Raw genomic sequence first — 15,177 nt, 5'->3', positions numbered from 1 at the left:
ATATATGTTGGGGCAAGTATCTATGCGTGTTGTATTCTCATGGAAGAGAGAGAGAGTTATCAACCTTTTCAGGTGACCTTAACTAGTTCAGATGTTTCTGTTTGAATGCAAAAGGAAATATAAGTCATACATAAGAACAAGATGTTGTGAACTTCCAAACAGATTAGTTTGCAAGATCAAATAAGATAACAACAGTCAATAGGAACATATTGTGAAAATTAATGGTCAAGGGATATGCAAAAACAAAATGTCTCAATTTCACAGAAATATATATAGCCAACTTATAACATGCAAGTGAAAACAGATTTCAATTTAATATTTCTCAATGACATGCATCTAACTCGTTTTAGAACGGTTCCATATTTAATTTACATTATCTATTTTACATTGTATTTTGTGTCACGTTATGCGAACGTTAAACCAAATAAACTACAAATAATTGTGGCTGTGAAAATACTTTTCATGCAAATAAAAGGCAATAAATTAAGTAATTGAGCAAAAAGTGCTTTAAGAAATTTTCGCTATGGAATAGATACAACAGAGAAGGTTTACCTCTCTAAATAGTGAGTATGCTAGTCACGTTAACTATACGAGCTGAATGAAAATGTGTTTTTCTTTTCGTAGATAGAAAGAAGATCATGTATGAGGAAGCAGATTACCACCTTTAAATAAGACATCATGAAAGCAATATAGTCTGACACCAATGACGAGTTTCTTCCTTCATTTTTTTTCTATGATAATTCCTATGCCTTTATTCTGTGATTTTCTACCATTGTCGGCTACCATCTTTTACTTTATGTCTTTGTCTGATACAAGATGACCCTAAATAATACTTCCAAAACGTGACATGGCTTTTGTCCTTTTGAAATTCTTTCATCTCAACTTGCATGAACACCGTAATTAACAAGGATTTATTAATGGGATGACTGGGACGTATTTTAATTTGCATTCATTTGTTAATGCAATTTTTAATCACTCTGTATTTACTTGACAATCTTACTGTGAATTGGACTAATTGGCAATATTGACCGGTCATAGATGTATCACAATGTTATTTTAGGACGATTCACTTTAGAACATCATGTGCATCATCTATCCATTACTGCTAAGAACCCAACTATTAATAACTATAACGGATACCTGAACTTTTTCTTAATATGTAATATTTTGTTGACAATTAGGGAGAAGAAATGAAAGATAAGAGAAGTTTTTTAACTACATTTGATGTAACACAATTCTCACGTATGACAAATTTGACATTTTTTCTTGCCTCTTTCTCTCTTAAGGACTATAGACTTGGACTTGACATCACATGTTAAATTAAAATAACTTTGCATAATTTAATTCACATACTCAATGATTATACAACATTGTTTTTGTTAATTAAAATTCTGAATCAGACATCAATTTAATTGGTTTTATCTTTTACTATCACGAAGAGATATATCAACCAATATATTATACAAAACCAACTTAATGCTTCAACCATGAATTTAAACTTGAATCTTAGTTTGCCTTTTGGTTTGCTGAGTTGCTGCTAGCAAGTGATAAAAACGGTTACTAAAACTATGTTTGGCACGCATAAGATTGTCAGATGATGGGTTAAGATAATTGATAAGCTTCTTTCGCTGTCATCGGTGATTTCAGTGCATAAATTGCAACAGTAAATTATTTTGTTAAGTGTTATGGCATGATTAGGATTACTTAAAATAAATAAATAAAAGATCAGTGGAAATTAAATTTTTGTTTTGCAACAATGTGGAAATTAAATTATTAATTGTATCATTTCTTCTTTTTTTTTGGAAGAACTACATTGCACTCAATGTTGATTTTTTTCTTTTTGGTCAAACTGAACGCATCAGCTGGTTTTACGATTAAATGGATCCATATTACATTTGTCTTAATAATGTTGGTCCGTTCCTTTGCTCAGTGATAAAGATTAAAGAACAGAAGAACTTATCAACCAATGATTAAGCCAAAAGATAAACCATATATAGTACTGCCTTTTACCATTAACCACAACTGCTCCCACGAGTCTCTTTAAGCATCTCTCTTTGGCCATAATTAGAGAGGAGTGAATATACATTTTGTGAACCCAAAAACTTAGTACAACAAATTTGGCAGGAGTAGCGATGGAGTCATATCTGAAAAATATGGTTACTGTTAATTAGTTGCCCAGGTAATTATAAAACTTCAATTCACACGTATGAACATATAATACATGTAATTATGTACTAATTGCCCCTATAATCAAGAGATACTAACGTTAAGGTTTGTAGAAAAACACTCAACTAGTCTCTGATTTCTAATATCTCATTTCTCACGTTTAACATATTTATTCTCATTTGTTCACCACATTTTAGTAACAAACAGAAGAAGACAATGTAAATTTAGGTAAATACCAACTTGAAATGTAACTAGGGGAATCGAACTCTCCGTCCTGGTGGAGGTCGTGGTCGCGGCCGTAGTTGTGACGATTGACATATACGCCCCATCTGTAGTAATGTAAGTATGTAAATATTTATGTACAGATAAGTTTTTAAATCTAAATTTTTTTATTGATATTAAAACAGTTTTGTATTTGATATATTTTTACTGTGAAATTGTTAAAATATTATATAAAAGGGGTTTAAATAAGTTCTTTTTCTGTCTTTTTAAATGTTATTGTTTCTGGAATTAATCCCTATAAAAAATATCAATTATTAGATTTCTAATATTTTAAAAAGGTTAAAAATTAGTCCCAATCATTAAATATATATATATATATATATATATATATATATATATATATATATGTTAGGTTAGAGACTCGTTTTAAAAAAATTTAAATGGAAGAGGTTAAATAACAACAAATTTTTTTATAGAAATTAATTATAAAATCAAATTTATACAATCTAAAATCTTATTTAATCCTTTATATAATTTTGGCCTGTTTTGTGTTCTCCGTTGTTTATACACTTGTATTCTTTTCACTAGCAGAAATATATATGTATATATAAGAATAATAAAGAGCATTTTTTTAATCCTAATTTAATAAATATAGACATAATTTTAGATATATTAATTATTAATTTTGTATACATATTATTTTAAAATTTGTACATGAATAAATCAATAATTTAATCATTTAATATTATAAATATTTTTAAAATAAAGTATAACTAGAAAGCAAAATGATGTTAAATCCTGAGTCAGATATGTTGTGATGTGAGTCAAGCAATGTATACAGGAGTTTGATACGGTGGTAAGAGCTTCTTCCATCTTTCAATCTCTTCCTCGCTATGAAGCTTTCTAATTCCTCCATAGTATCCGGTAAGCCCTTCACATTGTTCCCCATTTCTGAGTAGCTTTATTCGTCCCATGCTTGATCCTCGAGAGTATTGCTTGAACTCCACGATCAATGTGTCTGTTATGTAAGCAAATCAAATACGCACAAGGTACTCATCTAACAAATTTAGCCACAAATGTATATTTTCATTGTCATGAACCAATTATTTAAAAGCACAAGAATGTTTTATATCCAGCACTCACTCTAATTCACACAAGTGTTCTTTTAAGTTTGAAGCGCATATAACATGCAGATTCTTTCTATCCTGTATTTAGAGTCCATTTAGTTTAAAGTTGAGTATAATTAATTTTAAACACTTTAATATAATTGAGATGCATACATAAATTAATCTTGACCACCTTAAGCATTCAATTTAACATGATAACAGAAGACAAGCCAAACGATGCAGAAAGATTTCTAACCAGAGTAACGACAGCGGCAGTGGTTCTCGTTTTCATTACATGAGTCCGTGTGACCAATAACAGCGTACCACCAATCTACAATCCATTCATTAGACATTACTACGTGATTATTGATAAATTAAGCTTTTGCGAGAGAATAATAATAGAATTAAAAAGAAAATAATAGGAGAAGGATATAAAAGTTAAAAATTGACAGCGAAGTGGCAATGGCTAGAAACCCTACCATAGGAAATTTCTCTTCTTAACTTCCCCTGAATCTCAATATGATCCCCTGGCTGTATGTCTTCTAAACAATCAGAAACGTAACGAACGCATGGTGGGGTATCAACTTGGGGAGCTCTTAGGTTATCCCATTGGATGTTGCTCCCCATTAAGCGCCAACCATCATTTTGTTGTCTACAAAAAAGAATATATGCATTATATCACAAGATGTGCAAATTGACTCAGCAAACTAATAAAGTCACTCACTCGTGTTAATTTATTTTATTAAATTATCTTAATTATTTCTAAACAATTATAAAAAAATGAATTAAGATGTTAAATATTTTATTTTCATTTCTTCATCTCATTTTGACAAAATTAGTCTTGCTAAATATATATTTGTAAAGAGTGAAAAGCTAAGTCAACATATTGAGAAAACAAACTATAGTTTTTATTTTATTATTTGCGCGCGGGGGGGGGGGGGTGTGTAATTGAAATTAAATTCTCTACTAAAAACTGTGGACAGTCAAATTTAGGAAGCATTTAAAAAAAATTATCAAAAGTTTATGCAAATAATTTATATTTTTAATAAGTTCTTTTTAATTTATTTCACGTAAAATTCTTTTTATTTATTAAAACATTTTTAAAACTATTCCAATTAAATTTATGTCATAAATCTTTATCTGATATAAAATGAGTGTTGAATCAAATTATTTACTCAAGCACACCTTTAAACTCAAGAAACACTCAAGCACTTATCCAACCAGTTGCGCTATATTTATGTTGTGTTGAGAAAATAAAACTGTTTAAGCCATGGAATAGTCTTAGATAAAAATAAAATAAAAATAAAAAGCCAAGAACTAATATGCATAATCCGTAAATTAGGCACTAGCTTTAACCTCCTCCCTTACCTTGCTTGAAAGTTGTCGAATTTGGAATCGTATCTAACTAGGGCATCACGAACGAACACTCGCTGAAAGAAGAGATTAGTATGAAAGGATTTCATTTCATAATAAGAATTCTTTTAATGAAAAATATAATTCATAAGCTAATTAGAGGTTTACCTTGTAGATTTGAGCTGGAAACCAGAACTTGCCATTTTCTAGGGAGAAATACAAAGCCATCATAAAGTTATTTGAAAATGAGCTATTAAGATGCTTACTATCTTCTAAATATGACCTTAGGTATAACATGGGCCAAGTACCACATAAAGACCCCATTGATCCATTGTGATCGATATGTTGATTGAAGAGGTTTCCACCCTCTTTTGCTGTTGTAATATGCCACTGCCACTCCTTGTAAGTAACATCACCAATCACCCTACCCCATTTCTTCTTTATTAGATCTTCTCACAAAGGATCACTTCGACATTTATCCCTTAAACAAGTACACACTTGAGACATTCTAGTGAGTTCTATTGGTGAAAGGCGCTTTAGAATACAACCCAATATGGGTTCTGGCAAATTCAAGAGAGAAACATTACATCCGGGTTCAATATTGTCCATGTCAGGTCAGTTTCTTCAATATAGTTTGGTCAAAAAGGAGTGAGTATTCAATTCAGAACAAGGGTACTCGTGTGCTTCCCTTAGAGGTGTATATATAATCAGAGGAAAATAATTTTATTATTTAAATATCTAAAAGTTAACATCACATATTATATATATATATATATATACACACACATTAAAAATATATTTCAAAAGAAAAAAAGATAGTTCTTCCATTTTATTTTCAAAAGCGTTCTATGTGCTTGCTGTGTTTTCCAGTTGTATTATTATTTGTTGTCAATTGTCACTAAAGAGTGGACCTTTCCCTCTGAGGTACGTGATGATCTAGGAAAATATTATATAGATATCCTCTTGGATGTATATATTTAGAGAAAAGTGGGAAGAAAGGAAAAATTAATAAATATGCATAGATAATGTAATATGATAAAAATATATTAAAAGATTTCAAGTGTTATACCGTGTGTGTTTATAATTGGATGATTTATGTCTTCTGCATTTGTTTCTTTTTTCTTAGGCCGGGCCGGCTATTCCCTTGCCTAGCATGTATTTAATAGTTTTTTTGTTATTAAAAGTGAACAAACTAACTACTAGTGTTTAGTCTTAACTAATATAGGGAGAGAGAATGAGAGAGATTCAAGATTTACAGCTGAACACACAAAAGCTCCAACCATACATCCTCACAAACTTTGCATGCAATTTTAACAATGGGCTTTCAACATTGACAAAGTATAATTTAAAGAATTATATTTTTTGTCTCTTTAAACGATGGTTTCAACTCAAAACTCAAATAAAATATATTAATCAAAATTTGGCCACCAAATTAACTGAACTGCTTGTCCTTGTCTAACATTGGAGAGTACCAACATTATTTATATATATATATATATATATATATATATATATATATATATATATATGAAATAAGATCCATTAACACTAAAAAATTTACATCAAATTTTAACTGTATAAATCATTTAATGGTTAAAAAGTTATATTATTTAATCAAAACAGTAAAATATAAGTGCGTAAGTCTTTTAGACTTATACCTATTGTCAATAGATCTTATTCCTATATATATATATATTTACATCGGTGTAAGTTTAAAAATTATTACCCTTAATCTGAGTTTTTTATTTAATTTAAATCTAACGGCCAATAAAGTAATAAATTATAACTCATTAGATTTAAATTAAATGAAAGACTCAGATTAGGTGTAAGAGTTTTTAGACTTACACTGGTGTAAAAAGATGTTCTTCATATATATATATAATTTACAATCATCAATATAAATAATGATATATGGTAGGGATTATTTCAAAATTGATTTTCTATTTAGTGATTTGTTTATAATTTGTCTGTACATTCATTAACCAAATTGAAAAAATAAATTTTATACAAAAAAAAAAGTATATTTACCTTTCTTTTATATAAAAATAACGTTATAAAATTTAAAGGATAGAGATACTCTCCAATGGGTTTGCACGCCAATCTGAAAAATTAAGCACGAACATTCCTTGATGCTGAATGATCTCCAAGATCTAACTCTATTTTTCTGACTGAAATATTATTACGTTAATCTGATCTCTAGCCAAGTGATTTTTTCTCATTAAAATATTCTAATAACAATTGTTGATAAAAATACCATTTGAAGACCAATTTAATATTACTTATAAGATTTTGTAGACCCGAAAATGATATAATTTCATGGCTACTTTTAATTAGAGAAGAGTTGGGTGAACATAAAGAGTTATGTGAACCCAAAACCTGAACATCAGGACATTATTTTCATAAAAGTTGAAGAAACTATCAGAGTACATAACTTGTCACAAGTATCAAGTGGCTAGCAATAGTGGAGGTATTTAACATCATTTTTCTAGATTGGAAGCATAGTTCTATCCTATAAACATTTGTAATGCTAAAACGGCAGTTCTAATGGACCTATAAGACAATTAAAAGTTATCCATTCATGCATCCTACTCTATCAATTTTAAACTTGTTAATTTTCACCAAAGTGAGAAAGAAATTATTAGTATTAATATTAAGAAAAATCATACATTCAAACCCGCGTTTGGATGTCAGGAGTGTAGAAAGAAGAAAGATAAAAAGGGAAAGAAAATAAAAAATGCACTGGGTGCATGATGTGATAAAAGAACATATATATATATATATATATATATATATATATATATATATATATATATATATATATATAGGATAAAAAAATTAATGGAATTAAAAGAAATTAGATGTAAAAATAGATCGGTTGTAATATCAATATACCCGAGAGGATGATGATATCTGAATGGTGAAAACTTTGTTGTCCATCCATATAAATATATATTTTTATTTAATTCTCTAACTTTTACCTTTTTTATTTTATTTTTATCATTTTTAAAAGTTTCAATTTGAGCTTTTAACTTTTAGAGAGATTTTAAATATAAATATTGTTAAGATTATACTGTCTGATTTAAGTCTCATGTAATAATTTTTAGTGAATAAAATATTTATTTAATGGGGTGATAGACATAGGTAAAATTGCACCGATAAAATTTTGTGTGTTACCTTTTTTATTTTCCTTCTTCCGTTTCCAACAGACTTTTTTTATTAAAAATTACAGCTTATCTTCTTTCTTCCTCTTTTACGTTTTCCTTTTATTCTTCACTTCTCTTTTTCTTCTATCTTTTCTTCTTCCTCCCAAAAAACAATCGTCACCTTCGGGAATCTTTCGTTTTGTCGAACACACTTTAAAGCATGTCCTTCGATTTGACTTGACCATGCACCAAAGAGATAGACCCTGAACTGCATCCCCAAATCTCTCTCATGAAACCCAAAGTTAACGTTTTTTAATGAAAAAAAATGTTTATAACTTTTTTAAAAGTAAGATGACCAAATTAACACTTACGAAAATTAAGAGAGTAGGGGAAAAAAAGTATACAAGTTAGAGGATGAAAGATATAATTTTGTCCTTTCTTTTCTAACGGGGAAATTAGCTTATGCAAGAGTGTTTAAATAATCCTCATCACGGTAACTGAAACTATATTTAAAATTGGAATAAAAATGGCATGCTCCAGTTATTCTTATCCTCTAGAGGGTGGACTTGCTTCGTGAAAAACAGAAATAAAAAGGAGAATATAAGAAGCAGATAGCAAATAGCTTGAGCTCTAGTTTGCATATGGGAAATATAACAATGTAAGGGTAAAAGTTTAAACATGTCTAGCATCACCAGCAAATATTATACTAGCTAGCAATTATAAATCCACGTACCAAATCTAATAATAATAATAATATCTGGTCTACAGTTTAAATATATATGTGAGACTAAGTATACAAAGTAAAAGCATGTTGAAGGCTGAGTACACAAAGTTGTGCTTTGTGAATCAATGATTTGAATAGAGATTCTTCCATCTTTGAATCTCATCCTCATCGTGAAGCTTTCTAATTCTTCCATAGAGTCCGACCAGATTGTTACCTAGTTCCCTGTTATTATTTCTGAGTAGCTTTACTCGTCTCATGTTTGACTCTTCAGGGTATTGTCTGAACTCTACGATCAGCGTCTCTATATATCATCAAAGCAAATTAAAGCATACAATTATAAAAATATCATCTAAAAGTTCAATAAGAAAACTAATTGTTGATATAATTAGGAAAGGGAGCTAGTGTGTGTGTGTGTATACTTTGATTTGAAAAACACTAGGATAGGAAACAAGTATAGGTGTAATCATTTGCAATTTTTACGATCAAAATGTCGATCTGAATGAGAATGACATATTTGAACCATAAAAGGATACATAGAAAGGTTGGTTTAATGTAAAGATCACTCAAAAACGTAGTAGAATATCTTGTGTTAGTTTCCAAGTGACTGGAAATGCAACTCAAGTATTTGTGTACTATATTATAATGTCGAATTTACATTCTACTTTTTATTGTTCCATGGGCTTCTTGTTCTGTTTTGTTTTGTGCAATTATCTGAGTATATTTCTGGGAGATCCAGAAACAGCAACGTAAATTTCATGGCTAAAGTTATAGTTTTAACAATTCAAGTGAATAATAATCTTTTTGGAATGATCAAATTAAGTAATCAGCATAACATAACAATGTGACTAAATACGAGACAAAACAACCTAGTTATGCAAAAAATAATTCTCACCAGAATTATGACAACGGCAGTAATTCTCATTTTCATTGCACAAGTCCAAGTGACCAATAACAGCATACCACCATTCTGCAAACCAAATTAGACAATATGTAATATTTAATTATTCATTGTTCTGTGAAATTTGAGGTAAGGTTATAAAAATTACAGATTAGAAAAGTTGACATGCAGAGTCAAAGAAAACCCATCCATGAAATATGATCCTATGGTTGTTTTCAACTTAAATTTGGTAGAAGAAGCGAAGGCTAGTTTAGTATATAGTTTTGATGAAAATTGAGGTCCTTTTGAAAGCTTAGAAACCTACCATAAGGAAGTTCATCGCTTGCTTTCCATTGGATCTCTATGTGATCCTCAGGCTTTAAGTCTTCTAAGCATTCAAACACGTGACCAACACATGAGGGAGATCTCAGCTCATCCCAGTGGATGTCGTTCCCTATAAGCCGCCAACAACCACTTTGTTGCCTGTAAGATGTTAAACATTTAATCAAACCAGGCACAAGACATGCTACCATACTCAAATTAATTCACCAAACTAATTAACAAAATCTGTAGTGTTATTATTAAATTTAACATGTTAAATCGGAAGAGAAATGATATTTATAAGACAAGTATTTACAACAATTCAAACACAAGTGAAATATGAAGAAAAAACTCTGAAATAAGATTTATGATGAGATAGGGAAAAAAGTTAATGTAAAAAAATTATTAAAAAAACATTTTGTGAATGACTTTATTCAAACTGTATTACTACTTTTATTCTTATTTATTTGTTCAGATAAAATACACAAACCAAATAATTTAATTATAATTAATTGACAATTTATAATATACCCTTTATGAAGAGGTCTTTCTTTAACTTTGAGGATACTCAACGAGTGAAATATTCTATTTATTATATTTAAAATTGCTATATAAGAAAAATAAATATTAATATAAATATAATAATTAATATTGTCTTAAATTTCTACACATACTGATGAATAAAAAACAAAATTTATCTTTTATCTAGACAAATAAATTTATTGGGAAATCAATTGTTCAACCAAACGAAAATCTTAATAATCTAGCTCCAAACTTAAAAAATTTCAAGATCTTCTTTGATATAGCAAGAGCACATAGTTGGGCAGATATATAACTGATAAGGAGTGCAGCAGAAATTTTTTTGGAGTGTCTTTCTCCCTTACCTTGCTTGAAAGGAGTCAGATTTGGGGTCATATCTAACCAAAGCGTCGCTTACTAGTAATCCCTGAAAGAAGAAAGGAAGTAAAACGGAATTCATTTAAAATCTTTCTTAATTAAAATTATAACACTTAATAAAAGATGAAATTAGCTAATTAAAACCTTTACCCGGTACAGTTGAGCTGGAAACCAAAACTTGCCACTCTCCAGAGAGAAATACAAAGACATCATGAAGTTATTTGACATTGAGCCATAGAGATGCTTGCAATCTTCTAAATATGATCCAAGGCATAGCATAGGCCAAGAACCACTGAAAGACCCTAGTGAGCCATTCTGATTAATCTCTTGATTCAATTGGTTTCCTTTCTCCCTTGCTATTGTGATGTGCCATTGCCATTCCTTGTAAGTAGCATCACCAATGACTCTACCCCATTTCCGTTTTATGTGGTTATCCCACAAAGGATCACTTCGACATTTATCCCTTAAACAAGTACACACTTGAGACATCCTAATGAGATCTATTGGTGAAAGGTGATTGAGAATGCAATCCAAAGTTGATTCAGGCAAATTCAAGAGAGAAATATTACCACCCTTTTTAGTATTCTCCATTTTGGGGGACGGTTTCTTTGAATGCTTATTGTCAAAGAAGTGTGAATATTTGATACAATTCTTGAAGTTATTTATATCCAATTCTTGTCCATTTCTCTGTTGGTCCCAATTATAGAATGAATTGTTAGAAAACAACATTCTAAATTTTATATATTAGTAGTAGTAGTAGCAGTATGCTAATATTCTATTATTTAATTAGAAGGACAAGGATGGCAACAGAAAATGGGGAAACCTATGGTTTATCTAGAAAGGATTAGAATTATATAAATGGAAGGAGTGATTATAAAGAAGAGATGGCCAATTTTTTGAATGGATAACCCTATTCCAAAAACATTGTTTAACAATAACTTTAATAATTTAAAAAGAAAGAGAACTTTTCAAATATTCAATTTTTTTATATCTTAGTTGTGACTCGTCTGCGTCCAAACACTGTACAAAGAACATTTATTGCTTCAAAAAAATAATTTGTTTTTTATATTGTTAAAATGTACACTAGCTTAAACGTTGAAGTATCTTTATAAATATTTTTTACTTTCTCTTATTAATAGTTCTAATCTTTCGATCTTCAATATAGTCTAAAGACAAATCCTTCAATTTATAAAGAAAAATAAGATATAAAATATGTTACAAGAACTTATTAGAAGAATATTATTAATTGTTATTTTTGAGAAAATGATAAAGAAACAATCATTTCGGTATATTGCGATGAAATTAACTAGGTACATTATTTCTTTTGTTCCCGCTGAAGACGAATGCCGTCCACAATTGCCTCGATGCTTAAGATTCATTCATTATGTGTCATATGTACGTCTTTGTTTCTCACGATACAGATTTAGCTAGCCAACTTTCTAGAGACAAAACATAAAGATAAAAATATGTTTGAAATTAATATATTAAATTTAGTATAGTCCGAAAAATTCCAAGTATTTTACTTTTTTATAAAATATAAATTAAAAATAACAAACACAAAAATTTACAATATTAGTTTTAAAAATTTTAGTCCAATAACCTTTATTGGAGTCAAATTTATTTTCATTTTTTTACTGTCTAGACCACAAATATTCTCTACTAGAGGCAATTCTCTTTGAATTTGAATGGGATAAGATTACTCTGCTCGACAAAGTTTTTTAGTATTTAACGTAGTTGCATTTAATATATTTATACTTAAGATTCTAAATTAAGTTGAAACACCTCTTTATCAATTGATTTTTTTTAATTTTAATTGTAAACATTTAATATTTTAATTATTCATATTAAGTTAATAATTCTAAAATCTCTCATCCAAATATTAATAAAAATATAATAAATATTATTTGATTTTAGTAAGAATAAAAATATATCAACTTTAATCATATATACGATGTATGTGTTGGGATTAAATGATATAAAATGTTAAGTTTAATAAAATAATATGTATTATACAAAACTTTATTTGCATAATTTTATGATAATATTTAAAAAATCAAAAAATAAACTTTTATTTTAATTAAAAATTATTAAATGTTATTTGATTTTATTTGACACAAAATGCTATTATGTCCTCATTATATAATCCTAATATAACGCTCAGCTTAAAATACAGTATGCCACACAAAGGCATAGCCGGTCCAGCATGACAGAAAAGAAACAAACGCAGAAAACATACATTATCTAATCTCGAATTTGTAAACACACACTCACATACAGTTGTAATCTATCTTTTATTTTATTTTTTTTATCATAACACACCATCTACTCTATTTGTTACTTTTCTTTCTTTTCTCTCTACCTGTAGAGGATATTTGTAGAATATTTTCCTAGATCATCACGTACGCAGGGGGAAAGATGTCTTTCTTTAGTGACAATTGACAACAAAACTAATACGAGGAGAAAACACATAAGCCCATATATATATAATAAAAGTAAAACTACTCATATACAATATCTATGATGATAATTTTTATATACAATAAAAGTAAAATTATCCATATCCCTAACTCCTAGAATTCACCTAAAACTATTCATATCAAAGAAAAAAAAAATGAATTATAGGAGTTTTTTTAAAATCTAAAAAAAATAATAATAAAAGAAGTACTCACATAAAAGAATGAGAGAAAAAATAAATACTAAAAGCGCCATGTGAAAGGAAAAAAAAAGTCTATGGAAAGGGAAGGGGACACCGATTAAGGGAGTTTTGCTGAGAAAAGTTTATGAGCTGAAGGAAAAAATGAAAAGGGGTTAATTGCCCAACCCCTAATTCTATAAACCTTGCCCCACTTTTTTTTTTTTTCTTTTAAACATTAACATCATAGATATTGTATATGGGTAGTTTTACTTTCTTTCTTCTTTTTTTTTTTATTATTATTATTATATACAAAATAAAATTTTAAAATTATATTTTATGCTTACGTGGCTCAAAGCCTATCCCCCAATCTAATAACCCGTTAACAAACAAGCTCTAAAAAGGATAAAGCAAAAATAGCCAATGACTTAACGCAATTAAGGATGTGTCATCAACATCTAACAACATTTTTGTCCCAAGATTTAAGTTTGTTGATATTGAATAGCCTTTGCCACCGTATAGCTAAAATTTTGTGTTTCTTCCCCCCTCATTCTTACATTCTATCATCTAAATGTCAATACGCTAGCTCTTTAAGCGCCTTTTCTAATCCCAATTTTCATTTTTTTCATAATATTTGCTTTTGATATTCTCCTCCTTATCTTTGTTTGTCTATTGCTAGCGATGGATCCAGCAGAACTTGCACGAGTTTTTCAAATGTTTGATCGAAATGGGGATGGTCGTATCACGAGAAAAGAGCTTAGTGACTCTCTAAAAAATCTTGGAATAACCATCTCGGAACAAGATTTGATTCAAATGATTGAGAAAATTGACGTAAATGGAGATGGGTATGTTGACATTGATGAGTTTGGTGAGTTATATCAAACGATAATGGATGAGAAAGATGAAGAGGAGGACATGAAGGAGGCATTTAATGTGTTTGATCAAAATGGAGATGGGTTCATCTCAGGAGAGGAATTGAGCGCAGTGTTATCTTCTTTGGGCCTAAAGCATGGGAAAACCTTAGAAGATTGCATAAGCATGATCAAGAAAGTGGACGTGGATGGTGATGGAATGGTTAATTACAAAGAATTTAAGCAAATGATGAAGGCTGGTGGGTTTGCTGCAGCTTCATTGAGTTGATGCATGGCTAGATGGTGTAAGTCTTTTTTTCTCTTTTATGCATAGACGGAATTTTACACAAAAAAAGAAGAAACAATGTGCCCGTTTGTAGAGTATTATGTATCATATCTTAATGAAAGGGGGAAATGGTTTCTTAGTTTATGAATATATTTGATGAGAATCTCTCAACTCTTTATAGGTTGATTGATTAATTCCTCAGTATATATCCTACTATCGTGATGGAAACTAACTTTTTTTGCTAATACCAAAAGTTTTTTCTTATTCTTTTTAGTGTGGTGATGTTTTTTATTACGACCATAGTATTAGAGAATCTTTCTTTACAAATCATGAATGAACTTTTAAGGGCTTTCAATTTTTCATTATGTACACATGAATTTTGCTGAATAGTTCTTCTACAATTTGGTAATATTGAGTGCTAAATGAAATTCAAAATGTAGAAGTCATTAGGTTTGCTTTATCTATCTCTTGAGGTGCTTTTGCATAGCATTTTGCTCAACGAAATACGAACTGTGACTCAAAATTGAGCTGGTTTGCCATGCTTTCTATTAATTAAACAATATTTTCATTCTTGTTAGATAATCAAGCCAGCAATTGAT

General features: G+C 29.3%; 2 protein-coding genes and 1 pseudogene across 2 annotated transcripts; 1 reads left to right on the top strand and 2 right to left on the bottom strand.

The window, feature by feature from the left end:
* Positions 1-3,212: 3,212 nt before the first annotated feature.
* Positions 3,213-5,456, bottom strand: LOC113862183 (annotated as a pseudogene).
* Positions 5,457-8,836: 3,380 nt separating this feature from the next.
* LOC113862182 (F-box protein At2g41170-like) lies at positions 8,837-11,400 on the bottom strand. Its single transcript, XM_027495301.1, has 5 exons — positions 10,960-11,400; positions 10,797-10,858; positions 9,917-10,074; positions 9,607-9,681; positions 8,837-9,015 (listed from the first exon to the last, which is right to left on the bottom strand). Exons 1-5 carry the CDS (start codon positions 11,398-11,400, stop codon positions 8,837-8,839), a joined length of 915 nt encoding a protein of 304 aa, XP_027351102.1.
* A 2,722-nt stretch (positions 11,401-14,122) lies between these two features.
* On the top strand, positions 14,123-14,581 carry LOC113863616 (calmodulin-like protein 3). The gene has a single exon (XM_027497260.1). It carries the CDS (start codon positions 14,123-14,125, stop codon positions 14,579-14,581), a length of 459 nt encoding a protein of 152 aa, XP_027353061.1.
* The last annotated feature ends 596 nt before the right edge of the window (positions 14,582-15,177 follow it).

The sequence above is a fragment of the Abrus precatorius genome, unplaced genomic scaffold, assembly GCF_003935025.1.
Source record: "Abrus precatorius isolate BTA unplaced genomic scaffold, Abrus_2018 Scaffold3, whole genome shotgun sequence".
Classification (NCBI taxonomy): domain Eukaryota; kingdom Viridiplantae; phylum Streptophyta; class Magnoliopsida; order Fabales; family Fabaceae; genus Abrus; species Abrus precatorius.
Note: the sequence above shows the minus strand (reverse complement) of the source record. Positions and strands in the feature narration are given on the sequence as shown.